General features: G+C 52.4%; 3 protein-coding genes across 3 annotated transcripts; 2 read left to right on the forward strand and 1 right to left on the reverse strand.

The window, feature by feature from the left end:
- The first annotated feature begins 290 nt into the window (after window positions 1–290).
- LOC34617446 (heat shock protein 105 kDa) lies at window positions 291–8,155 on the forward strand. Its single transcript, XM_026335977.1, has 11 exons — window positions 291–455; window positions 1,029–1,172; window positions 1,650–1,872; window positions 2,577–2,835; window positions 3,504–3,694; window positions 4,290–4,441; window positions 5,018–5,321; window positions 6,150–6,814; window positions 7,454–7,567; window positions 7,866–8,000; window positions 8,114–8,155. Exons 1-11 carry the CDS (start codon window positions 291–293, stop codon window positions 8,153–8,155), a joined length of 2,394 nt encoding a protein of 797 aa, XP_026191762.1.
- A 1,620-nt stretch (window positions 8,156–9,775) lies between these two features.
- LOC34617445 lies at window positions 9,776–11,802 on the reverse strand. Its single transcript, XM_026335978.1, has 3 exons — window positions 11,499–11,802; window positions 10,078–11,463; window positions 9,776–10,038 (listed from the first exon to the last, which is right to left on the reverse strand). The coding sequence occupies exons 1-3, from the start codon at window positions 11,800–11,802 to the stop codon at window positions 9,776–9,778; spliced, it is 1,953 nt and encodes a 650-aa protein (XP_026191763.1).
- A 1,146-nt stretch (window positions 11,803–12,948) lies between these two features.
- LOC34617444 lies at window positions 12,949–18,906 on the forward strand. Its single transcript, XM_026335979.1, has 8 exons — window positions 12,949–13,227; window positions 13,497–13,590; window positions 13,824–13,973; window positions 14,240–14,442; window positions 15,082–15,504; window positions 16,374–17,175; window positions 17,488–17,752; window positions 18,762–18,906. The coding sequence occupies exons 1-8, from the start codon at window positions 12,949–12,951 to the stop codon at window positions 18,904–18,906; spliced, it is 2,361 nt and encodes a 786-aa protein (XP_026191764.1).
- Window position 18,907: the final 1 nt, after the last annotated feature.

Consider the following 18,907-nt stretch of genomic DNA (forward strand, 5'->3'; position numbering starts at 1 on the left):
TGTGCAGCTGCAGCACCAACAGAAGCTGCAACAACGGTAGAAGATACCACGGGGTGAAGAAGCCGTGGCACAGCCGCAGTGCAGCGCTTCGCCTTCCCTCCCCACCTTCATCTCTACGGCAATTTGTTTCGAGAGTTCAGGGTCTGTAGGGTAGAGTGCTGTTCAGCCTCAGTTTCCTCGTGGACCGTGGCACTTGAGAAGCGCCCGTTCCCTTGCTCGCGGGCTTTGGCTTGAGGGTTGGTCGTTTTCAGTTTATTTAGGACGTGTCAGAGGCTTCCTTGAGCAGGAAAATGGCGGTCTTGGGGATTGACATCGGCACGCAAAGCAGCGTGCTCGCCACTATTCATAAAGGGTCTGTCTCAGTGGTTCGAACGGAATTGGCGGACAGGTTGACACCTTCGTTAGTTCTCTTTGCCCAGGGGCACCGCCTCATGGGTGATCATGCTGCACCTCTGGTAAGCTGGCGATCATGCTGCACTGGCTTCGGGTGGAAAAGGCTGCTTTCTGCACCTGAATCTGCCCGTCCTGCAGGGGTTGAAGATCCATGCCTCGTCTGAACCGACCAGAAACGCGCTCTGTATCAGAGCGCGTTTCTGCACCGCCCGTTACGTCATTGAGAGATGGTGTTTTGGCCTGTGGCGGCACCCTCTGGGCTTTTTGGGAGGGGACGGACGGTGAAAGCAGAGGCGTGATGGTTGTTTTGAAACGCGCGTTGCACAGAGATCAGTAGCGCTCGAGGGGCAATAGGAATCGCATATGAGGGGAGGAGAGGAGAGAGAGGGAGACCAATGACTCGTGCATGCAGACTTGTGTTCTAGAGAAGGTCTTTTCTCATGAGCTCGCCTAAGTGCTCGTGTTTCAAATGCGGGCTTGTGTGGGACTAAAACGTCAAGTTGGCTTTTTGTTGCACCCTGTGCTATCCAACGCGCATACTCAGCGCTGCAAAAGGCATCGCGTTTCCAATGCGTCATCGCATGCATTCTTTGGGATGTCGAAACTTTTTGCGATTTTTTGCATCCATGTTGCAGGTGAGAAGTCAGGCGAAGGCCTGCTGCCGTGGTTTCAAGAACCTTTTGGGTGAGGCGTTTTCTGGATCGTCGCGCGTCGAACGAGAGAGGATGTTTCAACTCGCGGAAATTGCGGAGGCTCCTGGGGGTGTCGCTGGCTTCAAAGTCGGTTTCTTCGGCTTTCAACGCCGATTTAGAGCAGGCTTGCTGTTGCCTATCCTCCCCATGGTTTCCTTGCACCCCATCGGGAAGACTCGCACTCGAAGACGCTATGTAGTGGCGTTCATCTTTTTTGAAAGGGGAAACACCGTGCATGCAGATGTGCATAGAGCTGCGGCTTTCCGCACCTGCCTGCATTCGAGCCAAGTGCCCAGCTCTGGGGGTGGTGTTGCCCCTTTTCAGCTCTCTTTTTCCTCGTGTTTCGCCTTTGAACTGTGCGATCACTGACTCGGTGTTGCTGAGTGTTGGTGTACTGGGTGCTGTCTGGCTGGCCCTCCTTTTGGTTGAAGGACATGTACGTCGGTAGCTGTATGCATAACTGTATATGTTTATATGTATGTATGAATGTAGGTATGGACGTAGGTGTATGGACAGCCTAGCAGTGCGTTGTCGGTGGGCGCTCGTGGTGTGCTGCTGCCGCAGGTAATGGTGGGAGATGCCGAGGAAGTCATCTCTGCCACTCGTGTCTGCGCCGCCCTTTTAACCAAACTCAAACAGGTGGCGGAGGTTTCCACACAGCGACCTGTAGGGGAGGTTGTAATTGCCTGTCCTGCATGGTTTCGAGAGGCGAATCGAGAGGCTCTCCTTGATGCTGCGCAAATTGCTGGTCTTCCTTGCCTCCGGATTATTAGTGACATGACTGCAAGTAAGCCTCCCTGTTCACGGGTTCGAAAAAGAGGCGCTTATCAAGCCAGGGCCAGTAGGTGTATGCGTGAATGTATGTGTGTATGTATGTATGTATGTGTGAGTGAATGTATGTATGTATATGTGAGTGTATGTATATATGTATGTGTGAGTGTATGTATGCATGTATATATGTATGTGTGAGTGTATGTATGCATGTATATACGTATGTGTGAGTGTATGTATATATGTATATGTGAGTGTATGTATATATGTATGTGTCAGTGTATGTATGCATGTATATATGTATGTGTGAGTGTATGTATGCATGTATATATGTATGTGTGAGTGTATGTATGTATATATGTATGTGTGAGTGTATGTATATATGTATGTGTGAGTGTATGTATGTATATATGTATGTGTGAGTGTATGTATGTATGCATGTATAGATGTATGTGATCTATGTATATATGCGTACGTGAATCTATGTATGTGTGTACACCTGCATATATTTTGTATGAATGCATGGAAACATGTATATGTTATGCATGTATGGGCGAATGTATGTTCATATATGCATGCGCGTGTGTGTGTATGTTAACATTTGTGTAAGTACGTTACGGGGAGGGGGGGACTCGACAGAAGGCGAAGCGGTGGTGTGCTGCTCATGAGCATTTCTGGCATGCGTTGCTGCTGCTTGGGGCACTTCTTTCTTTGTTGCAGCTGCATTGGATTATGGCCTTTATCGTCGCCAGCACTTCTCGGATGCAAAGACGATCGTGGCGTTTGTGTCAATTGGTCATTCGACGGCGTCAGTGTGTATTTCGTCTTTCACCTCCTCTGGAGCCGAGGTTCTCGCTCAAGTTTCGAATCCTGATTTGGGAGGAAGAGACATGGATCTATTAATTGCAGAGCATTTTGCAAAAGCATTTGAAAAGAAGCATGGCATGAATCCTATGACAAACGTCAAAGCGAAGCTCAAGTGAGTAGACACACGGGAAGCTGCCAGGGGCCCCCTTTTGCACTTTGAGGTTACGCGTCTGAAGTGGAGAACGTTGGGAGGGAGCACGAAGGGAAGGTGTTAATGAGAGATGAGTGTAGGAGAAGAATGGTGGGGGAGGTGTTAATGAGAGATGAGTGTAGGAGAAGAATGGTGGGGGAGGTGAAAATAAGAGATGAGTGTAGGAGAAGAATGGTGGGGAAGGTGTTAATGAGAGATGAGTGTAAGAGATGAGTGGTGGGGAAGGTATAAATAGGAGGTCGGTGGGGGGAAGGTGTAATACGATTCTCGCCATACACGGGCGCTCTGTTGTGTGCCAAGTTTTGAATCGGGCACTTGAGAAGTTCATAGTAATGGGATATGGATGTGGTTGGATAGTGGTCTGTTGCTCTTGTCGATAGAGCTGTTGGCCTTTTGCCTTCTAGGATTACCATTAAAAATGCACATTGCAGAGAAGAGAAGAAGTGCTGTGTCTTGTGAAGGTGTCGAAACGGCGATTACACCGCATCGCGCTCTGTCCATGGGCATCCTGTGGTTCATGCGTTTCCTCTGACGTATTTCTTTTTTTAGCTCGTTCGTCCCCCACCTTTAATCGTTGTCTCGGGTACTGCGTTTGACGCATGCTGCGCAATTGCGCCCGTGTCTCGCAGGCTGGAGGATCAGGCAGAGCGAGCCAAGAAGATTCTTTCTGCAAATATCGAAACTACCTTTGCCGTTGAATGCCTGATGGACGAGAAAGACTGGTCGGGTCCAATCACTCGCAAGCTTTTCGAGGAGCTGTGTCAAGACACTTTCAAGCCACTCCTCCTGAAGCTGCTTCAGCAGGCAATCACTCTGAGTGGTGGGTGGTGCATGCTGCGGGTTTACCTCTTCTGAATCCTTGAAACTCCGCACATAACCGTCTCTTGTGGTCGTGTGTATAGATGTATGTATGTATGCACATATGTATGTATGCACATATGTATGTGTGCACATATGTATGTATGTAGGTACATATGTATGTATGTGGATAGATGTATATATGTATGTGGATACGTGCATATATGTATGTGTATATTTCTTGAACATATGTGCATTGGTCTTTCCCATCAAGAGGTTCTGTTTGTGCTGTGTGCCGCGGCTTGTTAGGGTAACGTGTAGAATTCTTTCTTCGCTCTTTGGAGCCTCTTCTTCACCCATGTGTATTTATGCTTTTAATACTTGCATAGATACAGCGGTGGTGCTATACTGTCTGCATGTGGCTGTATGGTTTCAAACTCTGGTACCTGTGGATGTCTAGGGTGTTTTTTTCACTGGGCACAACAGGTGCAGGTTTTTATTGCACTAGGGCTTTTTTGTCCGTACAGTATGTGTGTGCTGCATGCCGTGCATGCGCGTTGCTGGCGTCACGTTATCGCTTCCACGCATAGGCGCGCTCGTGTCTTTCTGCTCTGTAGGCGTGGATTCCGCGGATATTGCACACGTCGAGGCCATCGGCGGCTGCACTCGCATTCCCTGGATTCAACGCTGCATCAGCGAGGCTTTTGGAAAGGGCATTTCGAGGACGCTGGTTGGAGATGAATGTGTAGCGAGAGGCTGCGCCTTGCAGGTGTGTATCGCTGCTCAGGTCGTCGTACTCTCCCTTGGTGGGGTGCGCGGCAAGCGTTAGGAAGGTGTTTTTGCTCTTAAATTGGGTCCACGTTTTGTCTCCGGCGAAAATTCACGGAAGAAATACAAAAGAAACGAATTAACACTTTAAAATACCCGGACAAAACAAAATAAATAAAATACAATTAAATCGTGTCATAAAAGCACACGCTCAGCCTAAGCCCCTACATGGTTTTGTATGTCGCTTGTTTCGTCTTTGAATTTTCACGTTCAACTCTCTTTCATTGCAGTGAGAGATGCTCTTGAGCTTGAAATATGTACATATATATACATATATATATATGTGCATATGTAAGTGCATTGTATTTGCCGCTTTAGGGTGCACAGCTGCAGGGCAGCAATTCAAGACAGCGAACGCCGCATTTGCTGTCTTGAACTGCCACCGCTGCAAAGTCTGCAGGCCTCTCTCGAGACAGCCGACGCGTCAGGCATTCGGGGTGCCTGTTCTTGCACGAATTCGCAGAGCTGTGTTCTCCATTTCGTGTGCCGTTTTGTGCCGACGCTGTTCCTTTTTCAGGCGGCCATGGCTTCTCTGCACTTCAAAGTAAGGGAGTTCGACTTCAGCGAGAAGCTGTGGTATCCCTTGTCTATCACATGGTCTGGAGAAGGCCCTCTCTCGGTGTCTTCCTGCACCCAACCCCAACCAGCGGACGGCACTGCTTGTTCTGACAGCCTCCCCCCTGTTGGCTCGCACGAGATCGAGCTGCCAGTGGGCACGCCTACGAATTCTTTGAGGAAAATCACCTTTTTGAGGAGCGGCTCCTTCGATCTGCGCGTCGCATACAAGGATTTGGGCAGGGACTGCAAGGCTGCTGATCTGGGTGCGTGCGAAATACGGATGGGGATCGTGTTCTTGAATAGATGTACAGCTAGTTTTTCGGATGGATGTGTACTGTGGTGTCGAAGGGATGTGTACTGTGGTGTTGAAGGGATGTGTACTGTGGTGTTAAAATGGATGTGTACTGTGGTGTCGAAGGGATGTGTACTGTCGTGTCGAAGGGATGTGTACTGTGGTGTTGAAGGGATGTGTACTGTCGTGTTGAATGGATGCGTACTGTGGTGTTGAAGGGATGTATAGCTAGTTTTTTTGGATGGATGTGTCCTATGATGTTGAATGGATGTGTAGTGTGGTGTTGAATGGATATGGATCGTGTTCTTGAATAGATGTACAGCTAGTTTTTCGGATGGATGTGTAGTGTGATGTTGAATGGATATGGAGGTTTTTTTCGGATGGATGTGTAGTGTGATGTTGAATGGATATGGAGGTTTTTTTGGATGGATGTGTGTATTATGTTGATTCAGCATGTTATAATATGTGTATCGTATGAATGTAACATATATATATAATGGATGTTGTGTATGCGTATGACGTATATGTATGCATTTGCACGTGACCGCAATGGTGGTGTGCGTTTGCTTGCGGCTTTCCTGCCGCGCCGAGGTTTAGGGGCACACATGCGCCTTGGACTGAGGTCTGCATTTATTTTTTTTTCATTTGACTGAGATGAGGCCTTAGATTTATGAGTGTAGCGAGGCGCGGAGAGCTCCTCTTCCTCATGGAGAGCTTGTGTCACAAAGGCATAACTTTGAGCCTTTGGCTCTCATGCGTCTGTGTGTGTTCTGCATGTTTGTCGACGTTTTTGCATCAGGGGGTTGCCGCGTGGAGCTGCCTGAGGGATGCGGCCCCCGCGAAGTGCATGTATTCTGCTCTTTGAATTACAACGGACTCGTGCGTTTCCCGCGTGCCTGCATGAAGAGTCTGGAAGCGGATGTGGCAGACGCATCTGCTGAGCAGGGAGATTCAGCGGCAGGGGCAGCAGCAGGGGGAGAAAGCTCCGAGGTTGAGCAACAACCCCCCCTCGCAGACCCCGCCGCTGGCTCGCCTCAGGCACCTCCTCCTGCCAAGACAGTGACGGAGGTGCCTGTGCACAGGATCCCTTGCGCCAGCCGCTTGACGGAAAAGGAGCTGCAGACGTATCGGGAGCTGGAACTGCAGATGGAAAATGAAGATCGCAGGTTCAAGGAGATTCAGGCGCGGCTCAACGAGCTCGAGACGGAGGTGTATGCTGTACGCGACGATCTGGGTGGTCCACTTTCTGTGTTTGCGTCGAGCGAGGAAAAGGCTGCCCTCCTCAAGCTTTTGGAGGACCTCGAGATGTGGGTTGGTGACCATCAGGATGATCCGAAGCTCACAAAGAGCGCCATCGGGGAGAATGATCAAGCGCTGAAAAAGCTTGCAGGTCCTGTACAGTACAGGCGGCAACAGAGCGAACTGAGACAAGTCGCAGTCAACAAGCTGCGAGCAACCATCCAGGTAAAATATTCGCAGGGCCTCCCAACGCTTGAGGTGTATGTGGATGTGTATGCGTGTATGGGGATGTGGATGTGTATGTGTATGTGTACATGTATGGGGATGTGGATGTGCATGTGTATGCGTGTATGGGGATGTGGATGTGTATGTGTATGCGTGTATGGGGATGTGGATGTGCATGTGTATGCGTGTATGGGGATGTGGATGTGTATGTGTATGCGTGTATGGGGATGTGGATGTGTATGTGTATGGGGATGTGCATGTGTATGTGTATGCGTGTATGGGGATGTGGATGTGGTTGTGTATGCGTGTATGGGGATGTGGATGTGTATGTGTATGGGGATGTGCATGTGTATGTGTATGCGTGTATGGGGATGTGGATGTGTATGCGTGTATGGGGATGTGGATGTGTATGCGTGTATGGGGATGTGTATGTGTATGTGTATGCGTGTATGGGGATGTGTATGTATCGGGGACTAGTCTCTCTCTCTGTGTATATGTGGATGTATGGGGGTGAGGGTGGTGCTGGTGCAACTTGATACGTCTGCTGCGTGAGTTGTACTGCGCTTGCCGGCGCTGCGAAGCGTGCTGACGCCTGTGTAGTTAGAGCAATGCGGACTGTGGAATGTATTTGTGTTTCAGGAGAGTCGGCAAGCTGCAACAGGAGGGTCTCCCGATTACGCACATATCGAGCTCCCGAAGATGCAGCAACTGTTGCAGGCAGCAGAGGCGGACGAGGCGTGGCTAAACAGAGTGGTGTGTAAGATTCATGAGCGGCATCCCGAGACTCTGTACATCACTTCCAATGCCTTACTTTGCATTACGGGCAGCAGGGGTTTTGGACCTGCAAAACGGTGTCTGTGGATGCAGGTGCTTGTGTGTCTGTGTGTGTGTTTGTGTGTGTGTTTGTGTGTGTCTCTCTGTGTGTGTCTCTCTGTGTGTTTGCGCGTCGGATGTTGTATCCGAAATTCATGAACCGTCGATGTACTTTGCATCATGAGTGCCTTTTTTTCGCGATACTTGCAGCGTGTTCTCCGGCTTCATGTGCATGCAGCTTGAAGAGCTGGCTGCCATTCCACTCTTCAAGGACCCTTCAATCCTTGCGGAGCAGATCGATCAGCGATGTTCAGACCTGGAGACACTTGCGAAAAAGATTCTTTCTACGCCCAAGCCTAGACGTGAGGACTCAGTGGCTGCTGCCTGTTGCTTCTCCCACGCAGCTGTGTTGTGTGCACAAGCACAAGGGGACCCGTTTACGATTTCTGCGCCTTCTTTTAACCCCCTCCTGAGCCTATTTTAAAGGGAGTGAACGAGGTTTCTTATAGGGAAAGCGGGGGAGAATGAATGGGGAAAAACGGGGGGGACTAGAGGGCAAGACAGGGGCCAAGGCGGCTGCCTGGGGCATGAAGGATGCATGAAGCATTGGGGGTATGGGGGGGGTAGGGGAGAGAGAGAGTGCGCAATTTTTCTTGTTTGGCGGTGACTCGGCACGGCTAGGATCTGACACGCCTTAGAAGTGTGTGCTAGTGATGCGGGAGGCGGCAGCAAACGAAGCCTGTGAAGGAAAATTAGGGAGGCTTAGGTTTTTTTTCGCGAGTTTTTGTCCCTTCGCCGTGTTGCATGCACTGCTAGTACGCACTTGTATTGCGTCTGCAGCCTTAAGCCCGGTTCCCCCTCCCCCTGCCACGGAAGAAGACATCATGGATGTTGAGGGGGTGCCGTCTGAAGGAACAACTTCCTCAAAGACGCCGCATCATCCCCAGCAGGGAGCGTCGCAATCTCAGCAGACGGATGACGGGCCTGAGGAGCCTATGGCGGAAGAAGGGGCTGCAGCCGCATGACTGCATGCAGCTCTCAGGGGGGTTCTCTGTAGAGTCGTTCAAGAGTAGGCCATGGCGCGAAGCTGCTTCCCGTAGGATAAGGGAGAGCTTTTCGAAAGACTGGGGAGGTGCCTTGGCAGGTGTGCAAGGGGAGTAGAGCAGTGCAGCAGCGGAAGCATCAATCACGACGAGACATGGGGGGAAGAGGGCGGGGATGCTGCGGAGGTTCATGAACATAAGGGGACGGAGCTGTGTAACTTTCTCGGCGCAGCAAGCAGCCTATATATTTGTGCTATCCTGCCCTTTCTTAGATGGGATAAACAGCATCAAACAGAACATTCATGGCTCCGAGAGCTGTATTATTTTCTTCCCAAAGCCTTCTTCACGTTTCCTCGAGGGAGGGGCGATGTCACGCACTTTGGGGCAGTGTAGGGGGCAGCAAGAGGGGCCGCTGCTGCCGTAGGCTATATTCGACATGACACAATCTACAAAAGAACTCGCCGGCTGCGCAACGCGCTAGCTACACACGTACATGCACGCAGCTCATGCAATACCGTAAGGACCAGTAAATTTGCAGCTAGGCTGCCTGCCTGTCAGCGCTGTCGCTTTTCTTGACTCCCGATAGGCTGCGAACGCACCGCCGTGCCTTTGCGCAGCTTCTACATGAGGGAAAGTTTTTGGCACAAAAAGTGCCGCATGCACAAACAGATACACGCATTTCTCAGAGCTCGGCTCATGGGGAAGATGCATCTGGTCGCTGCACACGCGGGCTGTCTACGGATCCGCTCAAGGCGGGTGTGCATCAAGTTAGGCACAACGCCCTCTACACGAAATCCATGCCGCATCACTGCTGAGATTAAAAAGGAAGCTCGGAAAAGGTCATGAAATAAGAAACTATTTGCGGCTGCATTCGCCCTCACACCGCCTACTTCCTGCAAAGCACTTGTGCGGGGAGCAGGCCGCCCTCTGCCTTACGGAATGACGTGCAGTGTCAAAGCGAGCCAGACAGTTCCTACATCAGTAACACTGCCGCCGTTCGCGGCGCTTAGCTATCTCTACGCAGCTGCCTATGGCACCCGCACGTCGTGCAGGAAGGAGTCTGACTCCGTTTCAGACTGCCGTCCCGACACGCTGTAGATTTCCTCTAACTAGCGGCCGAGTTAGCTGCTCCGATGGCGCGCTGTTGCAGCCATTGTGCAATTTTTTCCAGCACAACATCGCCGTCGCTTTCACTGGCGATGCTGTGGTGTACATCCAATCCGTTGAGCGAGCAGTCGGCACAGGCTTGCAGCTCTCTCTGAAGCTCGGGAGAAACGCGTTTGTCGAAGTGCAACGGCTCGAAATGGCTCCCTCGGGCGATTCCGTCATGCTCTTGCGTATCGCCTTTTCCTTGGAGCAGCCCTCCTTCTTGGCCCCCCTCTTGCTCCGTTTCTGTGCGCACCATGCGTTGCTGCTCCTCTCCCGGCTCTCGCTCAGGGGGTATCGCGTTGATTGCAAGCAGCGTCTTGTCTTGAAGCTGCACGCCTTTGAAAAAGGTGAGAGCTCCCTCTATGCCACACTGCTCGTCTAGGGTGTTGTGAACTACCAAAAGGGCGCGACAACTACTTTCCTTGATCTTAGCCGTTTCATCCGGGTGTACAGGCACCTCCGCCTTCTGCAAGATTTCACAGGCAGTCCGCGCTCTTGTCCCTTCTTGAATATACAGAGTATCCCTTTGTCGGTGCTCTGTTTCAGTCTTGAATTTTGTCGTGTGGGTTCCCTTGCTGATGTGAACGTGAGGGGCCCATACCGCCAGCTGCTGCACGAAGGGGCGAGTGTACCGCCACATGGCGGCAGCCTTCGCCATGGCGACATCAAACATGGCAGACAGCAGCACCAACCCTTGAATGCGCAAGCAAGGAGCAGCTGCTGCCCATTCCAGAGGCTCTGGTGACTGCTGCTCCCCTTCTCGCGCTGCTGCTGCAGAAGCAACGGCGGGCAGCGCTCGCCTTATGGCTGCACTATCTCTGAACAGCTCTACACACCGAGCAGCAGTCCAACCACCCAAGGAAGAGCCTATTAGAAATACCGGCAACTCAGTATTGCCTAAAATGGCATCCTCTGTGCTAGTATTCCCTGCCTCGAGTGCCTTCTCGCCCTCTGCCGTTCCCCCCTCCTGCGTCTTGCCCTCAGCTCCTAGCTCCCCGCCTGCCTCCGCATTCGGCTTGCCACATATCCCCTCATCCTCCTGAAGAACAGCGTGCATCCTCCGCCGCAGCACGTGGAGCAGCTGCATCGCATCCAACGCCAGATCCTCCGCCTCTCGAAAACCCCCCCTACAACCCCCCCAGCCCTCGGATAAACCTTGGCTTTCCAAGTCTGCCGCTGCCACGACGAAGCCTAGACGATTCAAATGCTCCACAAAGCTCCCTCTGTACTGAGGGTCGCCCAAGCAGCCTGCGCAACTGCCACATGCCTCTAAAGAATCGTCTTTTTCACTTGCTGGCTGTGCGGCTGTTGCCGATGCGACTGTGGTGGCAGCGAGAGAGCTCCCGAGCGCAGGCACAGTATCCTGCGCCTTGTTTGCTGCAAGAAGGAGAGACAAATCCTCATGCAACACATATCCATGAATTCTGGGGTCTCTCTTTACGGGGGGTGGAGCTCCCCACCGACGAAGCCAGGAAAATCGTGCATGCGACTGATAGCCATGCAGTAGCACCACGATGCCGCAGCTCTGTTTCACGCTTTCTCTTTTGCACTGATCGCACAGCTCGCCATGTTTCTGCTGCTGTTGTTGGTCTTCGCATGAGGCAAAGAGAGACTCGCCAGCGCGCTTGCACACACTTTTCACATGGGGGTGGAGCGTTCCCCTGGACGGATGCCGCTGCTGCTACTGCTGGTCTTGTGGCAGCAACAGCTGCTGCGGAGTCTGCTGCTGTTGCACGGAGGATACCATATGTAATAATGTATCTTTAATTGCAGGTGGTTTATGAACTGACCGTGCTCAGGGCGTCCGTCTAGAGGGTAGTAATGCAAATCCAGTGCTGATGGTCGAAGTACTTGTGAACGCGAAACTGTATCCGAAGATAGGGCTTCCCAGTTCAGTGGAGGGAGGAGGCTGGCAGGGATGGTGCTGTCTGCGCCATCGATGTTCTTTCCATTCTTCGCGGAAGACGAGGACGCACTCCCCATCTTTTAGCTAAAAGCGGCTATTTCTTAGGGAGCAGAGAGCACAGAGGAAAAGGCAGAGGGGAGTGGGGAGGGGGAGGAGGGAACGTTGGTGAATGAGCTTTGAAAGCACACGGTGCAACGTCAGCGGCTTAAAGCCGCAAAAGAGAGCGCCGAGGGGAGGTTGGGAGGACGGCTAAGTCAAGAATGTTACAGATAAGGAGGAATGGCGTGTCTGTCTGTCTGGCAGAGGCTGTAAGTGTTGTTGCACGCTCCTGCCTAGTGGCAAAGACACAGGGCTAAAGTGCGGTTGTTTGTTGCTCTTTCCTTCCTGCTATTAATTTCATTGAGTCATGCGGGGTGTTGTTCGCTCGGTATCCGAACAAAACAGGGGTCGTGTCGAATATGCAGCTTTGCAGTTGGCTGGTCACACCAGAACATGCATGCGCTCGGGTTGGTGAGCGAAACCGAGCTTAGATATTTGGTTTTAGGGTTTCTGACTTGGAAGAATTTGAGGCTTGAGTGGGCAAGGGAAGCTGATGAAGAAAAGAGGGATTTTGAATTGCACGGGGGCGCTGCATCGCCTTCTGTTCGCCGTCCAGCAGAGGCGTGCGACTTCCTAAATCGTAGGCGCACAGCTTCACCAGAAAACGGGAACCCGTTCTTTTCTTCGTTTTCTTCTTGAATATATTTGAATGGCCTCCACGAGTTCATTGAAAAGGCCCGCTTCTGGACCTTAGAAGTAAGGTACACCCAGCACGTTCAATGCTGTGCTTCCAGCCTTAAAGCCTGCTTGTCTCATGATCAGCTCGGCGCGAGTGACCGCCCATGAAAAAGACGCGGCGGTTTCTGAAACCAAGAGGCCGAGAATCGGCTCGAACAAAATCCTGAGTTTCTAAAGGAGGGGCGTAGGCAGGCAGCAAGCTCCTTCTCGTGCCGTGCTGGCGTCGAGAGGCATCTCGAAGCCTCTTTCGCAGCGGATTCAGAAGCCGCGCGTTTCTGCCAGAAGGTGGCTTCAAGAAGCCTGCGGCTGGGAAATTTTCGCGCTTCAGATGCGCAGGCCTCTCCAGCACCAAGAGATTGCACATGGCACCCCCCCGGGTGTATCGGGAAGGAGGTGCGCCTTCAGGCTGCCACAGCCAGCAGCAGCAGCACCAGCAGAATCCGGGAATGCAGAAATCGGGGTTGCTGCGGGGAGCCTTCCGCCGCTTGACTGCGAAAGGCTACAAAGCCAAGGCAGCAGCAGCAGACACGCGGCATGAGCGCATCCTCTCCTTGAGGGAGATCCTGGCGAAAGACAAAGGCGTGCATAGCGTGGAGGAAGACTATCCAGTACCAGCCTGGCTTCGGCGCCAGGGTGTATGTGCTCCTTGCGACTACGCCAAGACCTTTAAAGGCAAATACGGCATCATCAATTACGAGGTTTTGGGGATGCAACACACCAAGACGGTAAAGCCAGCTACAGGATCTCACCCTTGACACACATTGCGAGGGCCGTCTAGCCGCGTTTGTGTGCATGTTTGTGTACGTGTAGGTGTAGGCGTGTGACGGGGGAGGGGGGAGGGAACTACCACCAGCACCATGCGTAGCAGTCGCTTGCCATGAATCCTCAGTGGCACCTCCAAAGGGGATCTTCTTTTGCTCTCTTAGCTGCGAAGGTTTCCCTTTTCGCCCCTCTAACAAGCGCCCTGCGTGCAGTGCAACGCGATGCGTCTCAGGTGTTGACTTTTCATGGGCTTAACGGATCCATGCAAACCTTCCAAGACCTACAGAACGTTCTTGCCAGTTTTGGATTTCGAGTGATCACTTTCGGTGTGTTGCCGCAACTGTGGTGGCTGTCATGAGGGCTTAGCATGCCCTCGTTGCGAGTGCCACTGCAAAACTGCCCTCGCTTGCTGAGTGGCTTGCCTCGAAGCAGTGACAATTGAGGGGCACTTTTCATGAGAGAAAGAAAGGGAGAACTTGCGGAGCAGCTTCCGAGGTGGGAAAGATGCGGAATTGCAAGGCGGCTTCGATTTTTTTCGGGGTTGTTCTCCTGCGTGCAGATCTGTACGGCCATGGTCTCTCTGCAGCCCCTCAGTACAGCTTTTTCAAGAAGCGTTTTTCCGCAGATTTCTTCGTTGCGCAGAGCCGCGAACTCCTCGAGCATCTGAACTTGAGCGACACGCCGCTGTCACTCGTTGGATTTTCCATGGGCAAGCAAAACGGGGGAGCATGAGGGGATGCTCGCAGTTTTCGCGGCTGTCGGCGGGGGGAAGCAAGAGGCTTTTTGCACGCGTTGCTGCCACATGCGTGCGCGCGAGGCGCAGCTTGTTGACTTTCTGGTACTGCTTTTCTGGCGATTCCGGGGGCAGCAACAGCAGCAGCAGCTGCTGCTGCTGCTGCTTCCTCTAGGACCGATTGAGTGCTTGCTGTACAAAGACAGCGCGGCTGTCTCTGAGACGTCTGCATGCGCTTGCAGGAGGGATAATTGCGGCACGCTACGCCTGCATGTATCCTTCGTTGGTGACGTCGATTGCGTTGATTTCTGCCGCTGGTCTTCTCCCTAAAAAGCCCTTCCCCGTGTCTCTTCTGCAGCACTGTGGTTGGTGCTGCACCCCCCTGTACTTGTGTTTTCCCTGTTGCCTCTGCCGCTGCTGCTTTGAAAGAGAGGCGTTTTTAAAGGTAGGTGATGGAGTCACATTCTCCCGCCGCTGTCTTCGCATACACCGAGGCCTAAGTAGCTGCTCACTAGCGCGTCTGCAGGAGTATTCGTGAAGCGCAGGCATACCTATGAGAGAGGCTTTTTCGCATGCAGCGTCTTAGTGCCTGGGCTTGCATCTGCTCATCTGCGTACATGCGGATCAGCCGCGAACGAGAGAATTGCTTTAGCAACCAGACACAAACCTCCCTCGCTTTCATAGTGCTCTTTCTCCTCTCCAACTGCTTTCTCTTCACGGGGGGGCAAGCCGCAGCACTGCTACTACCGATCTTTATCTCTCTCTCTTTATCTCTTTTTATCTCTCTCGTTATCTCTTCATATATCTTTCTCTCTCTATCTCTCTCTCTTTATCTCTTTTTATCTCTCTCGTTATCTCTTCATATATATATATCTCCCTTTTTCTCTCTCTGTCTCTGTGTGTCTCTGCATGTATGCATCACCATGCTGCACTCTATCGTCGATCCTGACGGCTATAACGGCGTTACCGCTGCTTCCTTTTGCCATCCCTTTAGGGGAGCCGAGCAAGTCTTGGGGGAACAGCACTTGCATGCGCTGCGCGTGCTGTTACCTGTGCCTGTGTGTATGGATCTGCATGCATGCAGCGATACGAGCTGGAGGGTTCAGAGAGAAGTAGGCGACCTTGCGCTGACGAAGATCCTCAAAGCTCTTCGAGGGGGAACGCCACTCTCGGAGTGAACGCAGCGGAGACGCAGCAGCAGGCGCAAACAAACAGCCGCAGCACTCGCCGTCAACACGCAGTCAACAGCAGCACCGCAGAAAGTCGATCTGCCGCAAAAGCGCAGTCTGTCAGCGCTGCTGCAGCTCGAGAATCGCAATTTTCCACAGGCACGGAAGGATCGCACGCCAGGGAGACAGCTTCTCGGAATAGCGTCGCCAACAACCCTGGCATTCTTCTGTGGAAGCGCCTCACATGGCAAATTTTTGCAAAGAAAGGCAGCATTTCAACGTTCGTCGGCTGCGTCACGCATGTGCCGATGTGGAACGGTCGAAGTATATATGAACAGGTGTAGTGACGCAATGCGATCTGCTGCTGCTGATCTTCCCCCCGCTGTGCTGCCTCACAGGAGGACTCTTCGTAAGCTCAGACTGTCTCTCTCTCTCTCTCTCTCTCTCTCTCTCTCTCTCTCTCTCTCTCTCCGCTTGGGCAAGCCTGGATGTATGCTGGCTCAGCTTGCATGCATGCATGCATGCATGGTTGCTTGCCTTCTGCGATGTTCTTGTCTGTATGGGGGGGTACACCTTTTGTTTTCTTGACAGAGGCGTGTGGCTGTGCGCCAACCGCAGAGATGCTCGTTCCTTCCTCCCTTCCTTCTCGCGGCTGGCAGCCAGAAGAAACCTCCCTTTTTTACGGCGCAGTGCCTCCTGCTAGCTAGCAATGCCCTTGTTTTTTTGCGCTTGTTTGCAGTTGTTGTTCTTGTGTAGAGGTGGTGCTACCGCTAGCTAGCTAGCAATACCCTTGTTTTTTTGCGCTTTTTTGCAGTTGTTGTTCTTGTGTAGAGGTGGTGCTACCGCTAGCTAGCTAGCAATGCCCTTGTTTTTTTGCTTGTTTGCAGTTGTTGTTCTTGTGTAGAGGTGGTGCTGCAGCTACTAAGCAATATCCTTGTCTTTTTTGCTTATTTGCCGTTGTTGTTCTTGTGTAGAGGTGGTGCTGCAGCTACTAAGCAATGTCTTTGTCTTTTTTGCTTATTTGCCGTTGTTGTTCTTGTGTAGAGGTGGTGCTACCGCTAGCTAGCTAGCAATGCCCTTGTTTTTTTGCGCTTTTTTGCAGTTGTTGTTCTTGTGTAGAGGTGGTGGTGCTGCTGCCGCACTAGCTCGCTAGCAATGTCTTTGCTTTTTGCGTGTTTGCCGTTGTTGTTGCGTGATGATGCTGCAGCTAGGTGCTCAGCAAACACCCTGCTTAGTGCTTTGGGGGGGAGAGGATCCCGTGGTAGACGTTCAATGTTGCAAGCAGCTTTGTTCACTTCTTCCGAATCACGCTGCCATTGTGTTTCCAAGTTGTCACCACTTGCTGCTTGCGGAGCGCCCACACGCATGCATTGCCGTGGTGATGACGTTTCTGGAATTCCCCGCCTCGTGCATGCATCCTCTTCCCGCTGCCGCTGACGGAGAAGCTCGCGCTGACACTTCGACTCCCCCGTATTTGCCGCTGTGGCGCTGCATGCTGCCTTTCAGCCCCGAAGGCGAGTATGTGCCTCCAGAGAAACGATGCCCTCAGAATTCGACGCCAAGGGAGTTTCATGAGAAGCTGAACTACAAGCCAAGATTCAGTATCTGCTTCGGGGAGAGCGCAACCACCCCCCCCTTTGCACATCACGCTTTGAGAAACGGGGGAAACAGCAGTCTTTCGCAAGCAAAGCCTCTGCCGCCACGTCTGCACACTCAACGCAGACGCAAGACTTCGGAGACGACGCCCACCCCCGCAGCAGCTCGGAGGCAAGAGCAGCGGCAGTCCTTGTGCAACGAGACCAACCACTCGCGCAGATCGGCGCAGCCATCACCACCCCCCCCCACCCCCCCTCCACACGCACTGTCTCTTCTCCTTTCACAGAGGGAAGAGGCTACAGACAAGACGAGGGAGAGCCCTCAGGAAGAAGAAATCTTCGTCACATCAGAATCAGGTCCATCCAACGCCTCGCTGCCTCACAATCCACTTCCAACAACCTATTTGTCACACAGCTCGAGATTATATATATATATATATATAGACATATACATATATATAAAACACCGCCCTCTTCTCGCTTCTCTTTCTCCTGCTGCTTCTTCTTCTCTTTCTCCTGCTTCCTGGCCGCTGTCGGTGTGCTCCCTGTGCTCGTGCCTCTCTGTAGCCGTCCGACTGCTGCAGATGCACGAACGTGTATCGCGTGTATTTGGGAGTGCAGAAGGCATGTGCTGCTGCTGCTGCGGCTTGTTGAGTGAGCCCTGTTCTAGCGGGCACGCCCATTATCTGTTTCCCATTGTTTCGGCGGGGTGTTTCCATTGTGCAGAAACTGAGGGCATACCAACATGTTCGGTTTCTGTCAAGCGAGATCGACAGTGCGCTCCACCCCGCATGCAAAGGCAGCACGGCGAAGCAGCAGACGGCCAGCATTCGTTTCCTCAGGGAAATCCTGCAGCCCTCTGGGGAGGAGCGTCCTCTCTAAGTTCTTCAGGGTCGTTCCAGGATCTTTTGTTCACGGGCAATGCCGAGCAGCGCCGCTCCACATCTTCCTGCAGTCACTTTTCTCGAGCACCTGCAGCAGCAGCAAGGACGCACGAGCTGCCGCTTTAGTAACGCGAGGGAAGGGGGGGAGGGCTGATGTCATGTCTACAGAACACAGACGTTGACGTTGGATGCTAATAAGAGGCCCCTCTAGGGCGCCTCCTCAGCCTTCTATCTACAAACGTCTCCTTATAGATAGACTATAGCTCGCAATAAGCGGCGGCGTGCCCTGCTACACTGGTTGCTGCCTGCTCCCTCACGAATTCTGTGCACAGTGCGATCGCACTGCGTTTCCTGCAATACAAATAAGTGCAGAAATTTGTGCCTCCAGGCACGGCCTCAACAACACCCGCAGCACTCGCCGCCTACGGCAGCCCCTCCACAGTAAACGGGGGAAAAAAGCGGCCTTGTCTAGGGTTGGCAAGCATAGAGATACCTCCCCCGACACCTCATGGCGGGAACGTCCCCGCAACGCCCCCTCTTAGCAGCAGCAGCAGCGCCCCCCATCACATGCGACATATTAGTAGGACCGCGGAGGAGGAGGAATACTGCACTTCACGGACCAGGTTACCGAATGAGGACTAGGTGATGAGATAAAGCTCGACAACACAGGCACCGGTTGCACCCTTCCTGACACTCTCGCTCGCTACTCCAGCAGCAGCTCGATGGATGCGTGCTCGAAATCATATCCGCCCAAAAGCAGTGCGGATGACGAAGGGGGGGGCGCTGCCGAATAAGATGCAGCTTTCTTTCCGCCACCCCGTCCCCGTGCCTCTCTACGGTATGACCACGATTTTTTCGTGGATTTTTAATGATTAAAATGGATGCGTATCTGTATCTACTATGGCTACGGCGAGCAGCACGTATAGAAACTAATTCTTGTTGAACCCTACGCAAGACAGCACAATGTGCACGCGAAGCGTAACCCACCCCCTGTATGTATGTACACCTGGTGGCTGCACCGTTTGCGGCGCCTACACGATGACGTACAAAATCGCGCACGCCCTGTTGATCAAACCAAAGCCTAACTTTCAATGTAACGCTCATTTCGGGTGTCAGGGACGAAAAAACACAAGATCATGCATTATCATTAAAAGATAATACTGTTTGTTCTTCTCTGCCCCCCGCTGCCGTGCCTCGAGTGGTGTATAGTAGGGCCTCCCTACACGACGCCAACTGCGGTTGCCAAGTGGATAGAGAGTGAT

This window comes from Cyclospora cayetanensis, unplaced genomic scaffold (genome assembly GCF_002999335.1).
Source record: "Cyclospora cayetanensis isolate NF1_C8 unplaced genomic scaffold, CcayRef3 CcayRef3_contig_88, whole genome shotgun sequence".
NCBI classification, from domain to species: Eukaryota; Apicomplexa; class Conoidasida; order Eucoccidiorida; family Eimeriidae; genus Cyclospora; species Cyclospora cayetanensis.